Here is a 19,747-nt window from a genome sequence, read left to right as displayed (position 1 = left end):
GGCCGCCGCCATGGCCTTGGCCAATTACAGCAGCCTGAACCGGGCCCAGCTCACCTTCGAATACCTGCACACGAACTCGTGAGTATCGGGACAGGCCGCGACCGGGCGGGGCTGCGGTGGGGCAGGGCCGCGGCCAGCGCCCTCCGGGGGGCAGCCCTTCCCCCCCACCCTCCCCGCCGGCCCGCGCGACCTGGGCGCCTCGTGGGCCACTTCCGGCCCTGTCGTACTGTGGGCGGGCCTGTGGGTTATAGAGGATAACGGGCTTTGGAGAGGACAGGTCCCGGGGAGGGTGTTCACGGGAGAAGGCGGGCGTCGCCTCTAGGTCAGCTGTACCGTGTGGCTGTGCCTCTCTGGAGAAGCATCTGTGCTGGCTGCAGTGGCTGTCATCCCTCCTCAGCATCGTGTTTCAGTTGTGCCCAGATATTCTGTGCAGATATATTTCAAGCAGGAGCGTGTCTTTCTTCTAATGAGCTTTTTGAAGCTGCTAAAGCTTTTGTTTGTTGCTGATTGACCTGGGCCTGGCTGGGATAGAGTTAACATTCGGAAGAAGCTGGGAGGGGACGGAAGAAGCTGGGAGGGGACGCAGCCGAGGCAGCTGACTGAGCCAGCCCAGGGGATATCTAATACCACCTGACGTCATGCTCATGCTCGCTCTATAATCTGGGGGGGCTGGCTGGGAGGAGGAGTGATAGCGGCTCCAGAATGGGCTGGGCATCAGGTTCCTGGTAGTGAGCAGTTGCACTGTGCATTGCTCATTTTGTATATTCTTTCATTAGTACTATTGTTATTATTATTTCTTCTGTCCTTGTGTTGTCCTATTAAACTGTCCTTATCTCAACCCATGAGTTTTTACCTTTTCCTTCTGATTCTCCCCCTCCTCCCATGGCGGAGGGAGGAGTGAGCAAGTGGCTGCGTGGTGCTCAGTTCCCAGATGAACCTGAACCATGACACTCATGAATCCCCCAAAGTAAAATCTCCTGAGAAGAGACAAAGTTCTTGTTTAAAATGGGTTACTTCTGAATGCACATCTAGAAGATGGGAAGTGCCACCAGGAAGTGGTGCTTAGCAGGGTTAAACACCCATTGATTGCACATAAGCCTTGTAGTGCTACATACAGAAGAGTTTAAAGAGTTTGTTCTGGCCAAACTGCCCTGGAAGAACAGTGTGAACTGCACTTGGCATTTCTTCATTTGGATCGGCTGGTCACTGTCATATGATTGTCTTCTAATGTTTTGTGGAAAAGTTGACTCTTACTGTCAATAGAAGAATAAATAAAGTCCAGGCTTATCATTTCACTTTGCCTTTTCAGCGAATGAAGGCAAGGTTAGAGTGAAGGACTGCAGTGGTCTGCAACAGTTTAAAGACTCTGGATGCACAGAAATGTGGACAACTTGATTTCAAAGTAGATCAGACTGATTTTGATGGTATACATCTGCAGATACATCTGCAAGATGTAATTGTATACATCTGCAAGAGCAACTAAGACAAATCTCACTTATGCCCAAGAGCATTATGATCCATTTCTTTTCAGGATGAGGAAGGTAATGGGTTTTGCACAGAAGAAACCTAGTGACAGCCCGTGTTACCCTTAGGTCTGTGTCCTGTGGTTTCACTCTCTGGCTTGGCTAGTGACAGTTGCATGTGGAGTGAACAGCTGGGTGCCTGACAACGATGGACAGTAGAGTCACCTTCCTTGTGCTGCCGCTAATTTGTAAAATTCTCGTGTCCAGCTGCAGAAGACAAAGGTACAGATCAGAAGACCGTGTGGCAGAGCTCTGTCAGAAGCTTGTGTTTGCCTGCAGAATATAAGAACTCTGGCTGTCTTCATAAGAAGATAATGTCTGTGCTGCAGAAAAGGCTGATGTGTTGTTGCTGCCCTGAAGTATTAGATATTAAAGCTACTTCATGTTGCCACCATACTTACTGTTCTGCTTATACTGATGGTGTACTGTATGTCTGCAATGCATAACTGCATTACACAATTGTTATGAGGAGCTGGAGGCTAATGTGTATGAATAAGGCAAAGCCAGGGCTTTTTGTCCATCACCAGTGAAGAACCTGTTCTGATTATGGGGATCAGTGCATAAACCAAATGCTTTCCTAAGAGTGGGAATGGAAACAATGGAAGTCATTTTTAAAAGAAGAAAAAAAAACCCCCAACCTATGACTAATAAACCACCTCCCAAGAAAATAATGAGCAAAAAACCCTCAACACTCAAAACCAACCCAAGAACACCGTAGGGCTTTTGATAATGGAGACTCTCATCATTTGGAGTATTCTCTCTTGCTGAGGAAAACTATACCATCTCGGACATATTTCATTTCAGTGCTAAAGATGTTCTCGTAATCATGGAAGTAGTTCTTTAAATTGCAGTTAAAAGTTAGCCATCTAGCTGTTGAGGTGCAGAAGGAAACCATGACTTACTTTTTATTCTCTTAAAAGACTTCCTTTAGGAAAAGTTTTAGTATGTCTAACTCAGACTACTCAGTCTGAAGTGCTTTACTTTTATCGGCCAGTTTATCTGGTCCCTGAACTTGAGGACTTGCAGCACATCTGTTCAATAGCTTCTTAATGCTTGCAGATCTGTTCAATAGCTTCTTAATGCTTCCATGTCTGATGGCAGACTTCACAGCATGTACCTGAATCTTCAGTTGCTGTGTATTTTTTTAGTAAGAATACCACTGTGCTTTTCCAAGTGTTTTTCTTGATGAATAGTTGACTGGGGACAGACTTTTTAGTAGGGCCTGTAGCGATAGGACAAGGGGTAATGGTTTTAGACTAAAAGAGGCTAGATTCAGACTAGATAGAAGGGAATTTTTTATGATAAGGGTGGTGAGACTTGGGCACAGGTTGCCCAGAGAGGTGGTAGATGCCCCATCCCTGGAAACATTCAAGGCCAAGTTGTACGGGGCTCTGAGCAACCTGACCTAGTTGAAGATGTTCCTGTTCATTACAGTAGGGGGTGGACTAGATGACCTTTAATGGTCCCTTCCAACAGAAACTGTTCTATGATTCTTTGTTAAAGTTCTAGATCATAGGAAAATCACTTTGCATAAGCACATAAAAATTACCTGTGCATTGTTTTTAGGACTACCCAAAGTTACCTGCTTGCCTTCACATTGGTTTTCCTTAAAAATCAAATGCTGCTACTTTAAGATACTTCCAAAGCTATTCATAGAAATGATCTCAAAAACACCTGAGCCCAGCCAACTTTTTTTTTTAATATATATATTTTGAATATTTGTAATGCAAAATTGAAGTAGTTTGGTAAAAGTTGAACAGCTGAAATTGTCTTCTAACAGTAGGTAGGATTTAACTTGTGTTGGAAGTTGAGGATTCTTTTACTATAAGTAGGATTGTCCTGTTGAATACAGCTGGAGTGGAAGAAGGTCACTCATATAGAAAGAATTCAAAATGACCAAATGGTGGACCTTAGGAATACTAATAATAACATAGCAACAACATTTGCCCACCCCACAAGCTCTCCAATTTCTTCTTGCGCATGTTTTCTGTTCTGGGCCGAAATAGAGTGCAGTACTGGGAGGATAGCTCCTGCCACTGATGCAGATGTTAAACTAGCATTTTCCCAGATGTGGCCTCCTTCAGAATAAAAATGAAGGCTTACGCCTTTCATTAGTAGTTATGTACTTTGATAATTAGTCACCTACATAGGTGACTGTGCAGGATCAGAAGTCCAGTTGGGTTCCTCTAAGAACTGCTCAAAATAAGCTTTTCTTCCCTTGGGATGTTACTCTGAATGGCTGTTTGTAGAGGTGTTTGAAATCAGCCATGTTCTACGGAGTTGTCTGACTTGATCTTTTGTAACCCAAATTTCAATAAATTGGCAGCATTGGACTTCCCTTCCTTGTTCCTTCTCAAGCCTGCACTCCTGTGTGGAGCTGTCTGATATGAAAGTTGGAATTTGTAGGAAGATCCAAGCTATTCTGCTTCTGCCAAGATGAGTTGTTGCTGAAACTATAGATTTTGATAACACTTCCCCTCTATCCACATGCCATTTCATCAGTTGTATGACCAGTAATAGTTGTATTTCAAGTTCTTTGACTGATGGAAGTTTTACTGTTGCCTCTGATGATGCCCATCTAGCTCATGCTTAAGTTTTTCCAGGTTATGTGCAAGCTCTGATAGACTCCATTTTGCCAACAGCTTGCCTCATGTTTTTTAAACTTATGTTGCAAGTAAAATAACCCCAAGTTTTTTGGGGAGGTGGGGGCAAATTGTCACAGTTAATGGTGGATGTTAAGTGTTTTGGGCACTTTTGACTGTAAGTCAAGACCATGTTTTTTCTTAAAGCTGAGTTGATTGAATCAGGCCAAAGCATCAGGCCAGACTGATTGAATCAGACCAGACTTCAATTAGATATTGACAAGTGTAAATGTTGAGCTTAATATACTGAATATAAGATATTTCTAGTGTATGTAAATTTTCATTTGTGATAAATAGCTGGAGTAGATTTCACTTGCTTGTAGCAAGGTTTTACTTTGCCTGTATCAGCACAAGAGGTTCTAGTTCTAGTAGATGTTCAAGTTGAGGATGGTGTCAGACTATGTGGGAATGAAGTTTTATCTTGCCTCTCTTCTTATCATCTACAGCCACATTTTCAGCTATTTTGTTCCAGTATCTTTCTTTGGAAATCTCTACTTGTATCTTATGTGCATCTTTTCCTTAGTTTGAAGTTTTAAAATTGTAGAGTAAAAGCTGCTAACAAAGCATAGTTACTATGCTAAACCATCCATTTGCTTATGGGTTTTTTCTGACATGGGTTTCTTCCTAAATAAACTTCGGGGCTGTTGATCTGTGGAGCTGAATAGGTGCTCATAAACTCAAGGCGGCACTTGAAATCTGCACAGGAAATCCTGCTCAAAGGAAAGAATACTGAGTTGGAGCTTCTGTGGAAGCTTTCTGACTGGGAAGATAGTCTCCCTTCTTTCTTTTGTCTCTGCATGGGCAAGCAGGAGCTTGCAGAGATGGAAATCTCCATTCTTGTCGTTCAAGTGATCACTTCCAAAACTGATGTGTTTTACCTCTGACTGGAGCTGCGTTGATGGGTTAGGTGCCATGCCATTGAGGTTGATTATGAAAGTTCATTTTGTGATTATTAGCATTATGGACAATTATAGATTTTTATGTGTGGGAAGTACCTGCATATCTATTCTTCAAAAGCTGAAAATATGCATAACTTTCTGTTTGTTCACCCATTGGCCTTTTTTGTGTAGTAGTGAAAGCAGGTTCTAAGCATGGAGATTTCATGCAAACTGAAACATTGATAAAAACAGTGTCTGAGGACTCAGTCTCTTCATTGAGCATTCTAGAGGAGCAACAGATTTCTTCAGGTTTTGTAGCTGCTGTTAGTATTGTAGTCAGTTTGGCTCATCTACATTTGAAATAATTGTTAGATTTTGATGATAGACCACTAAGTTGGGTGTTCAGTGAAGATAGTACATTAATGCTGGCAGACAATGTATTGATTTTATTAGCTCTTTAAGGTTTTCTCACCACATATCTTCTTTCAAGGTTGAGGCACATAACTAATGGCTTTCAAACAAGTGCTGCTTATAAAAGGTGGCAGTTAGGAGGCTGGAAGCTAAATGTGGCTTCCAAGATTGTGCTGAAGTGACACCCAACTAGGCAATTTTTAGCATTGAGTTTGGAAGGTGGTGTTGTATAGTGGTGGTCTTTCTCTGGATTAGGAGCAGTTGCAGCTATTGGAAGTCTCCCAGGATCTGGAAGCTTCTTCCTGTCAGAAATTACTTCTACAAAGTGAATAAAGTGGACTTTGTGTCATCCTCATCTGTCTGTGTTTAGTTGCTATGAAGAGGCCTGTCAGTGTGGTGAATAATTAAGGATTTACATGAATTGTTGACTGGTACATAGGCTGGTTCATCAGGTCACTAATTTTCTCTGCTGTGTCTGTTAACTATGTGATGTTTTTTAGACCATAGTGGGCAGCAGTTTGTTGTATCAGACTCCATGGGCCAACCCATCTGCTGCGTGTCTGCCTCTGGTAGACAGTAAAATGCTTGTTTCTAGTCTGCTCTCAGTGCCAGATGTTAGTATTGAAGACATTCAATTGAATTTGTTTAAAATGTGGTTGAGATTCTTGTTTATTTAAAGGTCTCTTTTTAAGTGTCAGTGTAACCCTGCTGATTCTGTTTTGTTGCAGAACTACGCATGAATTTTTGTTTGGTGCCCTTGCAGAACTTGTAGATAATGCCAGGTATGTACCTGAGACAACCAAATTTACCTTGGGAATTTGGCAAAGGTTTAATTAGCCGGTCTATTTGTTGATCTTGAGCAGTTTTCACTTCTAATACACTTTATGAATAATAAAAACCAGATTATTTTGCTGTAGTTTAGTATAAAATTTTCCCTTGGTCTTCTTATACCGCTACATCTACCCCATTAGAAAAAAGAAAAAGATATTGTTACTGAAAAGGTGACTTTGAATGAATGGTAGAACAACTTGGATTGGAAGGGGAATTATTAGAAGACGCAAGATTGTTATAAGGAAAAAGTAAGCCTGCCTTTTTGTTTAAATTACTGGAGCTGGGACTCTTAAGACACTTAGCTGATCCTTGACTCTTAGTATCAAGCACAGTGATTGGATGAAAATGAAATCAGGAGCAAGATGCTGAAAAGTAGAGCAGGAACAGTTAGAGAGACTTGAGAAGAGACTTGGTATTTGGAAGTCTCAGGTTTTAGGTCACATTTCTCCCATTTCCATTAGGGAATCCAGGCTATAGCTGCATCCTAAGCCTTGAATACTTCTCTCTTGAGCCTCACAAACTATTCTGATGAGGCATTATGGAAATATTTTGAGATTATTTTCTATCAGATGTCAGTAGTCACACTATGCAGTTTGTAATGCAAAGACCTGGAACTGGAAGTTTTCTGTGTAGGGAATCAACTGTGTGTGAGTGCGCACTGTTGCTGTTTTCACTTTTGCTATAACATAGTTAAATGTAGTGTCTTTGAGATTAATAGGTGGTTTTCTCTTAAACCTCTTGGTTCTTCCTCTGGCAAAAGTGAGGTTGGCCTTCTGGGAAGGAGGTAGCTATACTTGGCTGGAGATACAAAGACCAGACAAAGTGACTTGACATCTGGGAAGTGAGGTTTTATTACAGCACTACAACTGCACTGTTCTGATCAGCTAACCAAGGGTATATGATGGTCTACATGGAAAAAAAAAATTGCTTTTGAGTAGAGGGCAGTAGTGCTGTATATGATGCTTTTTCAAATACAGAGGATGATGCACAGTGTATGAAGGGCTTTATGTAAACGATCCTGAAATGACAGTTTCCTGTGACAGCCTTGAATGTATTTGGATGGAGTTCTGTGTGAACTTAATAAACTTTTCATAGGCAGCTTGACAGAAAAAGTGTAGGTATTGTTTGTTTCCTACAGGAGGGAGCTCAGAAATCTGTGCTTATTTGAATCCCCCCCCCGCCCCCTTTAATATGACTTTTGTTAAAAAGACAGTGATAGTTTGGATTCAGGTAGGCAAAAAGTAGAGCAATGTATCTTTTAACTTGCTTATTACTGCTGAATCTGGGGCCTTTGTGGACTTTGATCTGTGCAGCCAATTCATTTTGGAAATTACTGTGTTTGCCTGGATTTTAGCTTCATTTCTATTTGACATTGAATATTGATTGTGTTTTTATTGCTTTGTAGAGATGCAGATGCCACAAGAATAGACATTTATACTGGTAAGTCACTCTTGCTGCTTCCTTGCATGTCAGCAGTTATGTCAGTGGTTAACTTGGATTTAGGCTGCAAATGTGTGTTGTACCTGGTAGAATAAGAGTCAGGGTGTTTATGCCCAATGCTGTGTTCAGTTTTGGGCCCTTCACTACAAAAAAAGCCATTGAAGCACTGGAGCACATCCAAAGAAGAGTGGTGAAGCTGGTGAAGGGTCTAGAGAACAAGTCCTGTGAGGGACAGCTGAGGGAACTGGGATTGTTTAGTCTGGACAAAAGGAGGCTGAGGGAAGACCTTACTGCTCTCTACAACTACCTGAAAAGAAGTTGTAGTGAGATGGGTGTCAGTCTCTCTTCACAAGTAACAAGTGATAGGACAAGAGGAAAATGCCTCGAGCTGTGCCAGGGGAGGTTTTAGATTGGATATTAGTAAAAGTTTATTCACAGAAAGGGTTATCAAGCATTGGAACAGACTGTTCGGGGAGGTGATTGAGCCACCATCTACACATATCTAAAAGATATGTAGATGTGGTGCTTAGGGACTTGGTTTAGTGGTTGACTTGGCAGTGTTAGGTTTATGGATGGACTCAATGATCTTAAGGGTCTTTTCCAATCTAAATAATTCTGTGATTCTACTGTTTGTTCTGTGCCCCAGTGCTTGTTGTCTTTCAAAAAGTTGTACATTTACAAATAACTCAGGCAAGCACTTAGGTCAGCCTTCAGCTGTCAGATAAAGTGAGTAGCTGCTTATACTGGATGCATTAGAAACCTTTTACAATATACTTGTAGCATATATTTATGTACAGTTTGAAGTGCAGAAGTTCTTAGTCATTCCGTAACAAAAATCTCATGCTCTTTCTTACAGCTTAGTCATACTGGGGTTGTGAAAGTCCTGTTTGTTGTGTTACTTCTGTTGTGAACGCTGATTCTATTTTATGGAACTTTTAATTTTTGCTTGTAGGAGTAGTGAATAACTCTTCTCTTGCAGAGCAACGGGAAGACCTACGAGGTGGATTCATGCTGTGTTTTTTGGATGATGGAACAGGAATGGATTCAAGTAAGTGACAGGAAGTTACATTTGCATTTTCAAGCTGAGGTTTCATGTTATGGCTTAAGTTGAATTAACAGCTTGGTTCTATTGAAAGGGGCGTGTTCCATGCCTGGATATGTGTTCTTGCCTCTGCACTGGCTCTTTTGCACTGTATCATATATCAAACTATTCATCTCTTCAGTTGCAGAAAACTAACCTGGCCAAAAGAAGATTGTTTTGCTGCTTTATAGAGTTGTGTCAGCCTGGCCTGTGGTTTTCCAACACACCAAAGTTGACCTTGGAGCTGGAGTGAGAATAGTGTAGCTAGCCAGAAAAAGGAACAAGCATAAGCTTTGATGGGCATAAGCCTTCTCCCCATTAGAGGTTACCAAGCGGTTAGTGTATGTCAGATTTACTAAGAAACTATGCCATGGCAAAAATTGAAAAGCTTAGCTTTGAAAGCATTTTGCAATTGTTTCATCATTGGTATTGTGGTTGAGGTCAATACTTGACAATATAAGATCTTAGGAGTATGAGAAGAATGTAACATGTACTTCTGCATTGTTGTAAGAATTGATGTAAATCCATGTTGCATCTAGCAGGAGAAAAGCAGTCTTGCTTTGCTTTACATCAGTGAACAGCACTGTCAGCCCACATCACTTTCTTTGTGTCTTGAAGGTGAGTAAATCCTCCTTGTGAGGAGCTCTCTATTCAGGAGACAAGTTGGGCTAAATTGGAAGGTTTTGGAGAAAGTGGGGGAGATGGGTAAATAAGGGTTGACTAACGTTTTTGTTCTGATTTCTCAGTACTTTAAGATCCTCTTGTGATATTTTTGTGGTTTAACTCCAGCCAGCAACTAAGCACCACACAGCCACTCACCCCTTCAGCGTGATGGGGGAGAGAGTTGGAAGGGTAAAAGTGAGAGAAGACTCAAGGGTTGAGATAAAGACAGTTTAACAGGGAAAGCAAAAGCTGTATCTACAAGCAAAGCTAAATAAGGAATTAATTCACTGATTCCCATTGGCAGGCAGGTGTGCAGCCATCTCCAGGAAAGCAGGGCTCCATCACACCTAATGGTTACTTGGGAAGAGAAACACCATCACTGTGAATGTTCCCCCTTCCTCCTTCTTCCCCCCACTTTTATTGCTGAGCATGACGTCTGTGGTCTGGGATATCCCTCGGGTCAGCTGGGGTCAGCCATCCTGGCTGTGTCCCCTCTCAACTTCTTGTCCCCCCCAGCCTCCTCACTGGTGGGGTGGTGTGAGGAGCAGAAGAGGCCTTGACGCTGTGTAAGCACTGCTGAGCAGTAAGGAAAACATCCCTGTGTTATCAACATGTTTTCAGCACAAGTCCAGAACACAGCCCCATCTAATCTACTGTGCAGAAATTTAACTCTATCCCAGCCAAAACCAGTACAGATTTTAGTTCTGTTTATTAATCCTTATAAAAATACATATGCAGATTTGTGACCTACATGAAGGAATCTAGTTTGAACTCTAGATACCTTCTGTGTATTCTCTGAAATACAATTAAGAGTGCTTATCAGGTCTTCTGAGAGCACTTTTCTGTCACCAGTGGAATTGAAGGAAGCAATTGAGGCCCATCCATAAAACAAGTTCAATGACTTACCTGTGGCCGCCTAACAAGCCTTTGGGTCAAGGAGAAGAAATACAACCTTTTCTACATGTATTGGAAACTTTCTCAAAAAGTATTGAGAGTAGAAGGTGACAAATGTCTGTTCTGATGCTGCAGAGTCTAATAGCAGCTTTTATGCTGTTGTTGCTCCTGTATTGCTGATTTTGTGACAAAGTGGACTTAAGTATTGTCTAAGTATTAAGTTACTTTTTCTAACTGATCTTTCTGCCAGATGTTGAAGAATTTTTATCCTGACTCTGGTAGTCTGAGATACTTAGTAAAGGAGATCGGCAGATACTGTAGGTTGTAGTGGTATTTCACAGCACTATACATCATGCACAGCAAATACTATATAATTTATGTCCTTTGACTGCTTAGATCAAAGATAAAGTGTGGTTCATTCTGTGTCTGAAAATTTTTTTCTCAAAAAAATTTTAAATAGGCTGTGAAGTTATTTTTGTCCCTTTCCAGGACATTGCTTTTCAGAATGTAAAATTGGTGTGCAATTTTATTTAGTGCTTTCAGAAAAGCCCTTCTTAATTTTCAGTAGTCTAAGACATAGTTTTGATGCAGAGTCTAGCTCTAGCGATCACATCTTCATGGCTTCAACGCTGGATGCTCATAGGAAGCTTGATATGCGTTTGACAGTCACTTGACCAAGGGCAGCGAGGTAGAAATTGCATTTGCTGCTCTGTTTGCCTGTCAACATGGACAAAAGTGGCTGGAGAGAGTCTGTTATTCTAAGTCCCAACATGGGCCTCTCTCTGTTTCTGTCCCTGGCTATAAGGGTCTGAGGTTTAATTTCTAATAATGCAGATCTACTAGATTCTTACCTGAAAGTTGATTTTAGGAGATGTCGGCAGAAAACCTTTTCCTGAAAACTTTTCTCCTTTCTTATTTTGAAAATAGCATCAATATCCATACAGACCTTCATTCAACAAAAATCATAGAGCTTGCGAGTGTTTTATTTTTCTGCATGATAATTTTAATTAAGGATTATTTTTATTGTACATAAAACTGACATGTTAAAAATAACTACATGACTTGCCATGGTGCTGTTGAAGGTCACACTACCATGAGACGATTTAGCACAGTGTCCCATCCTGTCTTGAAAACCTCCAGTAATGGAGCCTCCATCACATCCCTGGGGAAGTTATTCCAGTGATTGATTGTTCTTACTCTAAAAAATTTCTTTCCTATATTGACATGAAACCTTTCCCAGTGCATCTTGTATCTGTTGGCCATTGTCTTTTCCATGTGGCTTCTTGTGAAGAGAGAGACTTCATCCTCTTTGTAGATGTCCTTGAAGTACTGGAATACTGTGATGAGATTCCCCCCAAACCCTCTCTTCTCCAGGAAGAAGACACCTATCTCCTTCCATCTTTTCTCATAGGGCAGGTTCTCCAGCCCTTTGATGATCATCTCCTTTGAACCCTGTCCAGCCTGTCTGTGTTTCTTGAATTGAAGAGACCAGAACTGGACACAGTACTCCAGATGCAGCCTGGCAGGCACTGAGTAGAGTGGGATGATAGCATCTCTGTCTCCATAGTAATGCCCCCGTGGATGCAACCCAGGATCCCATTTGCCTTCATTGCTGCAGCAGTGCACTGCTGAGTCCTGTTCAGATGTCATCCACCAGGACCCCCAGGTCCCTTTCAGCAAGGCTGCTCCCCAGCCACACAGATCCCAGCCTGTGCTGGGCTCTTGGGTTATTTCATCCCAGGTGCAGGACCTTGCCCTTCTGTTGAACTTCATACAGTTCTTGCTTGCCTGCTCTTCCAGGTCTCTTTCTAAGGTGGGTCTCCCTTCTGATGTGTCCAGCTCACCCTCAGCAAACCTGGTGAGGGTGCTTTCGATCTCATCATCCATATCCCTTATGAGGATGTTGAACAGTGTCCAGCACAGTGGTGATCTCTGGGGGACCCCACTTGGGACAGGTTGCCTGCTGGAGTAAAAACCATTGATGATCACCTGACACGGCCTGTGAGCCAGTTCCCTACCCATCTTACATAGCACCCATCCGGTCTGTGACTTGCCAGTTTGTCCAGGAGAGGCTGTTGGAAACGGTGTCGAGTGCTTTGCTGAAGCCCAGCTAAACAACATCCACTGCTCTCACCATGTGGACAGGAGGTGCTACTGTGTTGTAGGTAACCAGGTCAGTCAGGTGTCACTTGCCTGTGGGAAATCTGTGCTGGCCTATCCAAATCATCTGTTTCATTTGGCTTGTAATACTTTTTCAGAGGACTAGTTCCATTGCTTTCTCAGGGATTGAATATATCAGTTCTTGCTCTTTAAACTGTATTTTTGAAGTTTGGAAGTTCAGAAGAGCTTTTGTTTTACTGGATGCAGTTAATTAAGTACTAATGTCTTGGTTGCTTTATTAGATCTTATATTTTTAAAACACTGTTTATCCAAGGCTCACAAGGGTGAGGAACAATGTTTAAATGTAACTGGGATTCTAGCGCTTATTTTAAAGTGTGTGTATGTGCTTTTATGTGTAGGCAGTGACATCAGGGAGACCACTCTCAGGGGAGTGGTCTACATATTTCTCAGAGGAAAATGTCTCTTTAACCTTGTAGCACGTTGACATTTCCTTTCAAGTTAACAGATTTTTTTAAATAAATCACACTAACATATATTAAACTGATTTGTCGATCACTAGCTGTATTCAGCCATCTCAGGTGGCTGGGTGTCTTGTGTTTGTTACAGTGATGAAAGACGTCAGAGCTTCTCTCCTGTTGACTTGTCCTAGGGAAAGCTTGACTGGAAGTAGTCTTAGTTTAGGCTGATTTCCCCCAGGTAGTAAACGAGATACTTTGGCTCTGGAATATTTTTTGAGGATGCTGTTAAGTCCACTGCAAGTACTCTACCTAATGCAAACGTAAGAGGTGAATTTATGAAAAATGCAGGAAGGATGATTTTTTTGTGTGTGTGCTCAGTAGGACCATCTTTAGTGTATTCTTAACTGGAGAACTTGGAAATACGAGAGGACTTGCCTCGGAGAGTGAAGGCAGACCTGCCTTCTGTGGCTGCCTTGTGATGGATAGTGGGGGAGCAGGCAGCTGCCTGCAGGGATGTCGGCACTGCATTTGTTTTGTCAGCCAGCGCCTGTGCTTTAACAGCCTGTCTGTCGTTCAGGAGGGTGCTTTGTTGATGTCCTGGAGGACCAACAGTCAGGAACCAATCATCTCTGTCCTGCAGTTCTTCATCCCAGGAGTCTGATGTTTCTTATTATGAAACTTTTTATCTGTTCCCTTGACTCCTTTTCTTTGGCTCTGAAGATTAATCTGCCATCTTTAGCAAATTCCTTCAGATTGTTTTTTCTCGTCTGTTTGGCATAGATCACATCACCCTGCTTTTTGTTGCCAGGGAGTTTGGTGTTTTTAAACGCAGTAACTGAGACACAACAAAGTGAAAACAGTGTGACTGAGATAGCCTTAAGTGAAACTTGCTCCAGAGCCTTAACTCTACAAAGCTGGAAACAAATTCATTTGTGCCTTGATTCTTGAGAGAAGGTAAAGATTAAATCTATTCCAAAGACAGCAAGCCTGGAGCAGAGAGAGATGCTCTCACTCTGAGTCATCCCCTCTGTCATCATCTTCGTCCTTCTGTCCAGAAAGAAGAATCTTTATAGGGTGGTGTTGGATGTCCAGCATTGAGTGATAAATCATATGATCACCTTTTCTGAGAGAGGAAATCCTTTGGACAACTACTCTTTACCCTTCCTGGGCTTCTCAAAGTTTTCTTAAAAACAGATGTGGATACAACTTTGTATAGCAGAAGGGTTCCAGTAGCTCCTTTTCTGACCAGACTTTAAAACTAACACAGTAATAGTCAAAATAGGGATATTACCATCAATATCCTTCCCCAGATCTTAAATAAAAGATAATCTAATGTTTTCTTTTTTTGGCTAGAAAATACTATAGTAGACTGAAGGAAAGGACTGTCATCCAGTCCAAAGTTGGTTTTGAAATAGCTGTGGACATCCATTATGAACATACTGAACTGAGGCAGTGAGGTGCTTGCATAATTGTTCTCCTGTAGTTTTGCCTTGTAATTTGTGGTGTTAAGTCTGAATGTAATTTCAGTGGAAAATTGATCTTGTGTTGGACCAGTGGTGTTAGTACTAAATGTCTTACTGTAAAAACTCAGTCAGTGCTAGTGGACCTGGGTAAGTTCCCTGTATGCTTAAAACCAGTCTGTCCCATGGGCTCAACTTCTGTGTAGCTAGATGGTGGGGTGAGTATTGTCTGGTGCTCCCTCGCCGCTTGTGTACACATTTGAGGGCTGTAATTGTTGTTAGCCTTCCTGTTAAGGCACTTTGTGTTCCTTGTCTCTGGAATTTCATTTAATTTCTCCCGGTAAATTCTATGGTCAAATGATTGCAGTCTCTTGGGGGAAGGGAGAGGAATTGTTCTGTCCTATGGATGATGTTAAAAGGCTTTGTCTCTTGAACAATAGAAAGGCTTGAACTAAAAATGACAGACCCTCTCAGCTGTAAAGCCATCATGTCCTTTCACTTTGTCCTGTGCTAATAAAATACTCTGTTAATTGCTGTGGTACTTGCTTGTAGTGCCTTTTCACTCACAGTCTGCTGTCAGTAGTCCAGCAATCTGCTGCAAAAATTAGCTTTTGTATTACTAGTGCATTAATTAATCATAGTGTTCAGTTCAACACCATGAAGAAAAAGTAATGTTTATCCCAAATTCAAGACCTTTTTTATAGTACTGCCTTATGCCAGTGGTTTCACATCTGTGGTGTCAGCAGTACAGCAGAGCTGCAGTGTTCCAGAGGATGTTTTGGTTTATGATCATGTTGATATTTGTGGTGGACACAACAGATTATCTTGTGGACATTTTATGTAAAAAGAAATGTCTTTGTGCAGTTCAGACGGAGCACTTGGCTAGTCTGAAACTAAAAATTATTTTTGTCAGCATAATGGCATCTGTACAAAGCTTTTGGTAATGTAAATGCCATCAAGCAACGTGTGTCAGTATATTCAAATAAACTTTTTTTTTCCCTGTCTCTCATTCCAGATGAAGCTGCCAGTGTTATTCAGTTTGGTAAATCAGCTAAGCGGTCACCTGAGTCAACTCAAATTGGGCAGTATGGGAACGGCTTGAAATCGTAGGTATAACAAAAGCCAGCCTCCTGAGATTATGGAGGTTAGAGTTGAGATAGTAAATGTATTTTTTGCTTGGAGGTGTGTATCTTTTTCGCAGGAAAAAAAAGGCAGATGAAATCCAAATAAAGATACCGTCATTTGGTAGATGGGAGCTCTATGAACATCTGCTGTAGTTCTTCATTGGCAGAGAAGTCTGTCCAAAACTGATGACAGTGTTTTGCCATTATGTTTTCATGATGCAAAGGTTACAGATCAAAGCTGAGTAAAGAAAAGTGAAAGAGCAGGAAACAAAACCTTAATATGCCTGTGGCAGACAGATAGGAAGATTGGAGCAAAATAGTGCTGCAGCCTGTCGCTAGGAAAGTTGTCTGGTGCAAGTCAGATGGACATAAACCTTTTCTTTTTTTCTTAAATCAAACAAATGCATTGAGAAGGAGGGGAATGAGGGAAGGAATTAGAGGAGGAGTGGGATTAAGTAGCAGAGGAATAGAGGTGGGAAGGAGATCTTACTGGTTGGAGGGGATTTGCTAGGAAAGATAAGGGTGGTTGCTGTGGTGAACTGATGTCTGTGCAAGTTTGAGGGCTTCTGCGGCTTACTCTGGCTGTTCTGCTTTATGCTATTACATGTGGCTTAATTATCTATATGCATCCCACTGGGGAAATCTTTGGGACTCTTATAATCTGAGAGGAAAGAAAAAAAGGGGATGTAAGGGCTCTTGAGGTGCTATTGATCCAGCTGCAGTGCAGGACAAATCCCAGATCTTGCCTGTGCACTTCCAGGACAGATCTCTGTCCTGTTCTTAACCTTGAGCAAGAGGCATACTGTATTACAGCTGCAAAATGCAGACTGAAGACTAGACAGGCGAAAGGTGGGCTTTGGTAACATGTTATGCCAATCTACAGAGAACTGAATTGACAGAACACTAATCCTTCTTTTGATGCACTGTTAATTTTTCTCTGTTAAGGTCTTTTTGGATGAATTGGGTAGTAGGATAAAAGAGAAGATGTGGAAGGCACTATCGGGGATACAAGTGTGGGGAGGAAGATGGGACTGTCTGTTTTGTGACACCTAGCTACTAAATTGCATTAACTGAAGTGTCAGTGAGTCTTTTGAGTTTAGAGATTAGGAAGCAAATTGTCTGTCTCCCAGAAGCTTGTCTGCTGCTATTAATTCTGTGTACAGCAAAATGAAGTGTGCATTTGCTGTCTCACATTTCTGCTCATATATTTGAAGGTTATTGTCAAATCTCACCTTAGTCAACTTTTTTAGATTTAAACTTTCTACATTGGATGAACCTGGAATGCCATGCTGTACTTCTTCACCTTTTAATTGTGACTAGTGTTAAATGTTTTGAAACATTGTGAAAATGTCCAGATTGAGATGCCTTTTTGAAAGGAATGAGATGTTTAGAGAGAAATGGTAATTGCTATTTAAGCCTTTCTTCTGCCTTACCTGGTGTTGGCATCTCATAATTGAAAATAATGGGAAGGAAACTAAGTAATGTGGTCTACTTTCTAGAAAGTATGGTTCATCAGGTGTAAAACCAGCCTGAAATCTGTCTCCAGGGGTTCCATGCGGATTGGGAAGGATTTTATCCTGTTCACGAAGAAGGAGAACACCATGACTTGCCTCCTCTTGTCACGGACGTTCCATGAGGAAGAAGGCATTGATGAGGTTTGCATACTTTGTTGTAATGAACTAATGTGGTGAATGCTGTCTCATCTGAACTTCCCTGGCCCTCACAGGAGAAGTGTCTGTGTCAGTGTTGGTTGCCACTGTGTTTGGATCAGTGTATGGTCTTCTCTTGGGATACACTTGTAGGGTTTCTGCAGAGTCATCAAAGATTTTTCTTCCTTTTAGTTTTAATTTTGTTTGAGAGGTCTCTGTAAACTACAGCAAGTGTGAAGGGCTTGTTTCAGTCACTTAGTTGCTTATGTTGACTTCAGGACATGCCTAGGCTTCTTGCATTTTCATTTTCCCACAAAATTTGAGACTGATTTAAATTTATTGCTCTAATTTGATTTTCTGTGGAGAATTAAAGGTGTGTTTGAAGTTGCTAGCCCCAGGCCATAAACTGCAGCCATGTCTCTTTTAGATTTTTTTTTTTTTAATAAAAAAAAAAAATCAGTGTGGTTCTACCTATTGAAAACTTGTGTATCTTAATAGACAATTCAGGCATTGTTGTTCTGTATCCAGACGTTTAACATGGAAGTATTTTTGTGCTCAAGCACAAGTATTTTCCAGGCAAGGCCGATAATGAAAGGTTTTAAATTTGCACTGGGATAGTATCTGAGAAAGCATTTTCCACTGTGGTAGTGAAGGGAGCTCTACAAAGAAGCTGTTGAGGGAGCAGTGCTTGCTAGTAGCCAGCTGATGGCTGAAGCAAGTTGGGAACAGTGATGTAGTTCCCACAGTGGCTCTGGAGCTAGAAATTTTGGCTTGATCTCAGTTCTAAAGTGAGAACGGGATTCACCGTCCGTGATAGGCAGTTGTGGTCTATTTGTGTTTCTGTTTTAAGTGACAGAAAACGCCAATAACCTTGATAGAATCCTATAAAAATAACAGAGTGAGATCAGGATAAATACAAGGGAAGGATATTGGAGTTCAAGAGAGAAGTTAAGCACAGAGGTTGGCGTTTTTAAAGAAGCAAAGTTTGGGTGGTTTTTTTTTAGTTTTATGAAAGATGTTACAAGAGCAGTGGAAGAAAGGCAAGTGTGTGAGTACCAGTACCATATAGATTACTTGGGAATGGTTCAGTCTAAGACTAGATGTTGTAGGAAGGCAACTCAGAGGCTGGCAAAGAGGGGTCCTTGAGCATTGACAGATGTGCAAACCACTGAAAAGCTAGAAAGAGCTCTTGCAGTGACTTAGGGGGCTGTTGAAAGGGGTATGTTGTTTGGCCATGACCTGCAGGAAGGGGCTGACTGGAGGGGGTGAACCTGAGTCCATCTTAGTACGATGTGATTTGCAGGTCATTGTTCCCCTGCCCACCTGGAACACACGAAGCCGGGAGCCTGTGACTGACAACATGGAGAAGTTTGCTATTGAGACAGAGCTAATTTACAAGTATTCCCCTTTCAAATCAGAACAGGAAGTGATGGAGCAGTTTAATAAGATCTGTGGTGAGAAAGGTAAGTATGGACAGTGCTGGTCACAGACAAGGTATTTGGGGTTTGGCTGGGATTCAACTGATCAACTTGTTCCTTGCTCAGGCACCCTGGTGATCATCTTTAACCTCAAACTAATGGATAATGGAGAGCCAGAGCTGGATGTGACTTCTGACCCCCGAGACATTCAGATGGCAGAAACACCACCAGAAGGAACGTAAGTGTGATGTTACAGGCCCTTGGGCTCTGATCAGCTTATGTGTAGGGTTTGGCTATATATTGTGTGCATGCGTTTTTTAAAAGCTTCTCTTTCTATGGTGAATTGGAAAATTTAAATGATATTTTGTTCTTTAGCAGTTTGGAGTTCACACATGTACATGGCCCGTGGGTGTTATGGTTGTGCGTTTGCCTGCATTGGCCTGTCTCAGCTTAGTCAAAGCAGCAAACTTGATGCCTTTATTTAGGCACCTTAAAACAAAGGACCCTTAATAGGCTTAATTTTCTGCACTCAAAGATGTTTTTGTCAGAATGACAGCTAGTTGTGAGTCTGTGCTGCTTTCAAACTGATGTTCAGTTTTGTGATTAAATGAACCCTTGAAACATGCAGGGTGCCGTGCAAATCAGCCTCCCCAAGCAAAAGGTATGGTTGAGTACAGGTGGGGGTATATCACCACATCTTTCTGGGAGCAGGAACAGCTCCTGGACTTCCCTGCAGGGGAGAAAGGATGCACTTAGAGGACCTTCTTCAGGGAGAGCTGACTGCCGAGTTGTTCCCTTGTAGCCTGAAAAGGAAAAACTGAGATGAACTGAGCCAAATGCTTGGTTAAACCCCAAACCTTCATGGGCACATCTAGCAAGCTTTATGTTTTTAATGAGAGTACCTGCTTCCCTCGAATTTCCCATAGAAGCACTGAAAACCTAGCAATTTCTGTATGTATGAGGTTGATGTTATTGAGTACACAGGTGCAGCATACTCCTTGGGGACCTCCAGGGGTTTAGTGTGCTTCTCAAGTTTTTTTAATGCCTGCTTTTGGAATTACCACTGATCACTGGAAGGAGCTTCTTCCTCCTGACCTTGTGATACCATTTCTGTGTGTGATCAGTGCAGTTTCTGTTAGAGCATACTCCCAACT

General features: G+C 41.8%; 1 protein-coding gene across 3 annotated transcripts in view; it reads left to right on the top strand.

Annotated features, from left to right (window-relative positions):
- MORC2 (MORC family CW-type zinc finger 2) overlaps window positions 1-19,747 on the top strand; it is a 67,343-nt gene that overhangs the window by 17,587 nt on the left and 30,009 nt on the right. Inside the window, exons 3-10 of one of the 3 annotated variants that reach the window (XM_026859448.1) lie at window positions 1-78; window positions 6,183-6,236; window positions 7,691-7,725; window positions 8,705-8,773; window positions 15,418-15,508; window positions 17,073-17,181; window positions 18,479-18,638; window positions 18,720-18,831. In XM_026859448.1, the coding sequence (XP_026715249.1) occupies window positions 11-78; window positions 6,183-6,236; window positions 7,691-7,725; window positions 8,705-8,773; window positions 15,418-15,508; window positions 17,073-17,181; window positions 18,479-18,638; window positions 18,720-18,831 (698 nt within the window). In that variant the 5' untranslated portion in view covers window positions 1-10. Of the gene's footprint in view, window positions 79-6,182; window positions 6,237-7,690; window positions 7,726-8,704; window positions 8,774-9,345; window positions 9,425-15,417; window positions 15,513-17,072; window positions 17,182-18,478; window positions 18,639-18,719; window positions 18,832-19,747 lie in introns of those variants that run through there. The other 2 variants (XM_026859449.1, XM_026859450.1) reach the window with 2 other exon arrangements.

The sequence above is a fragment of the Athene cunicularia genome, assembly GCF_003259725.1.
Source record: "Athene cunicularia isolate RWA chromosome 15 unlocalized genomic scaffold, athCun1 chr15_part1, whole genome shotgun sequence".
NCBI lineage: Eukaryota > Metazoa > Chordata > Aves > Strigiformes > Strigidae > Athene > Athene cunicularia.
Note: the sequence above shows the minus strand (reverse complement) of the source record. Positions and strands in the feature narration are given on the sequence as shown.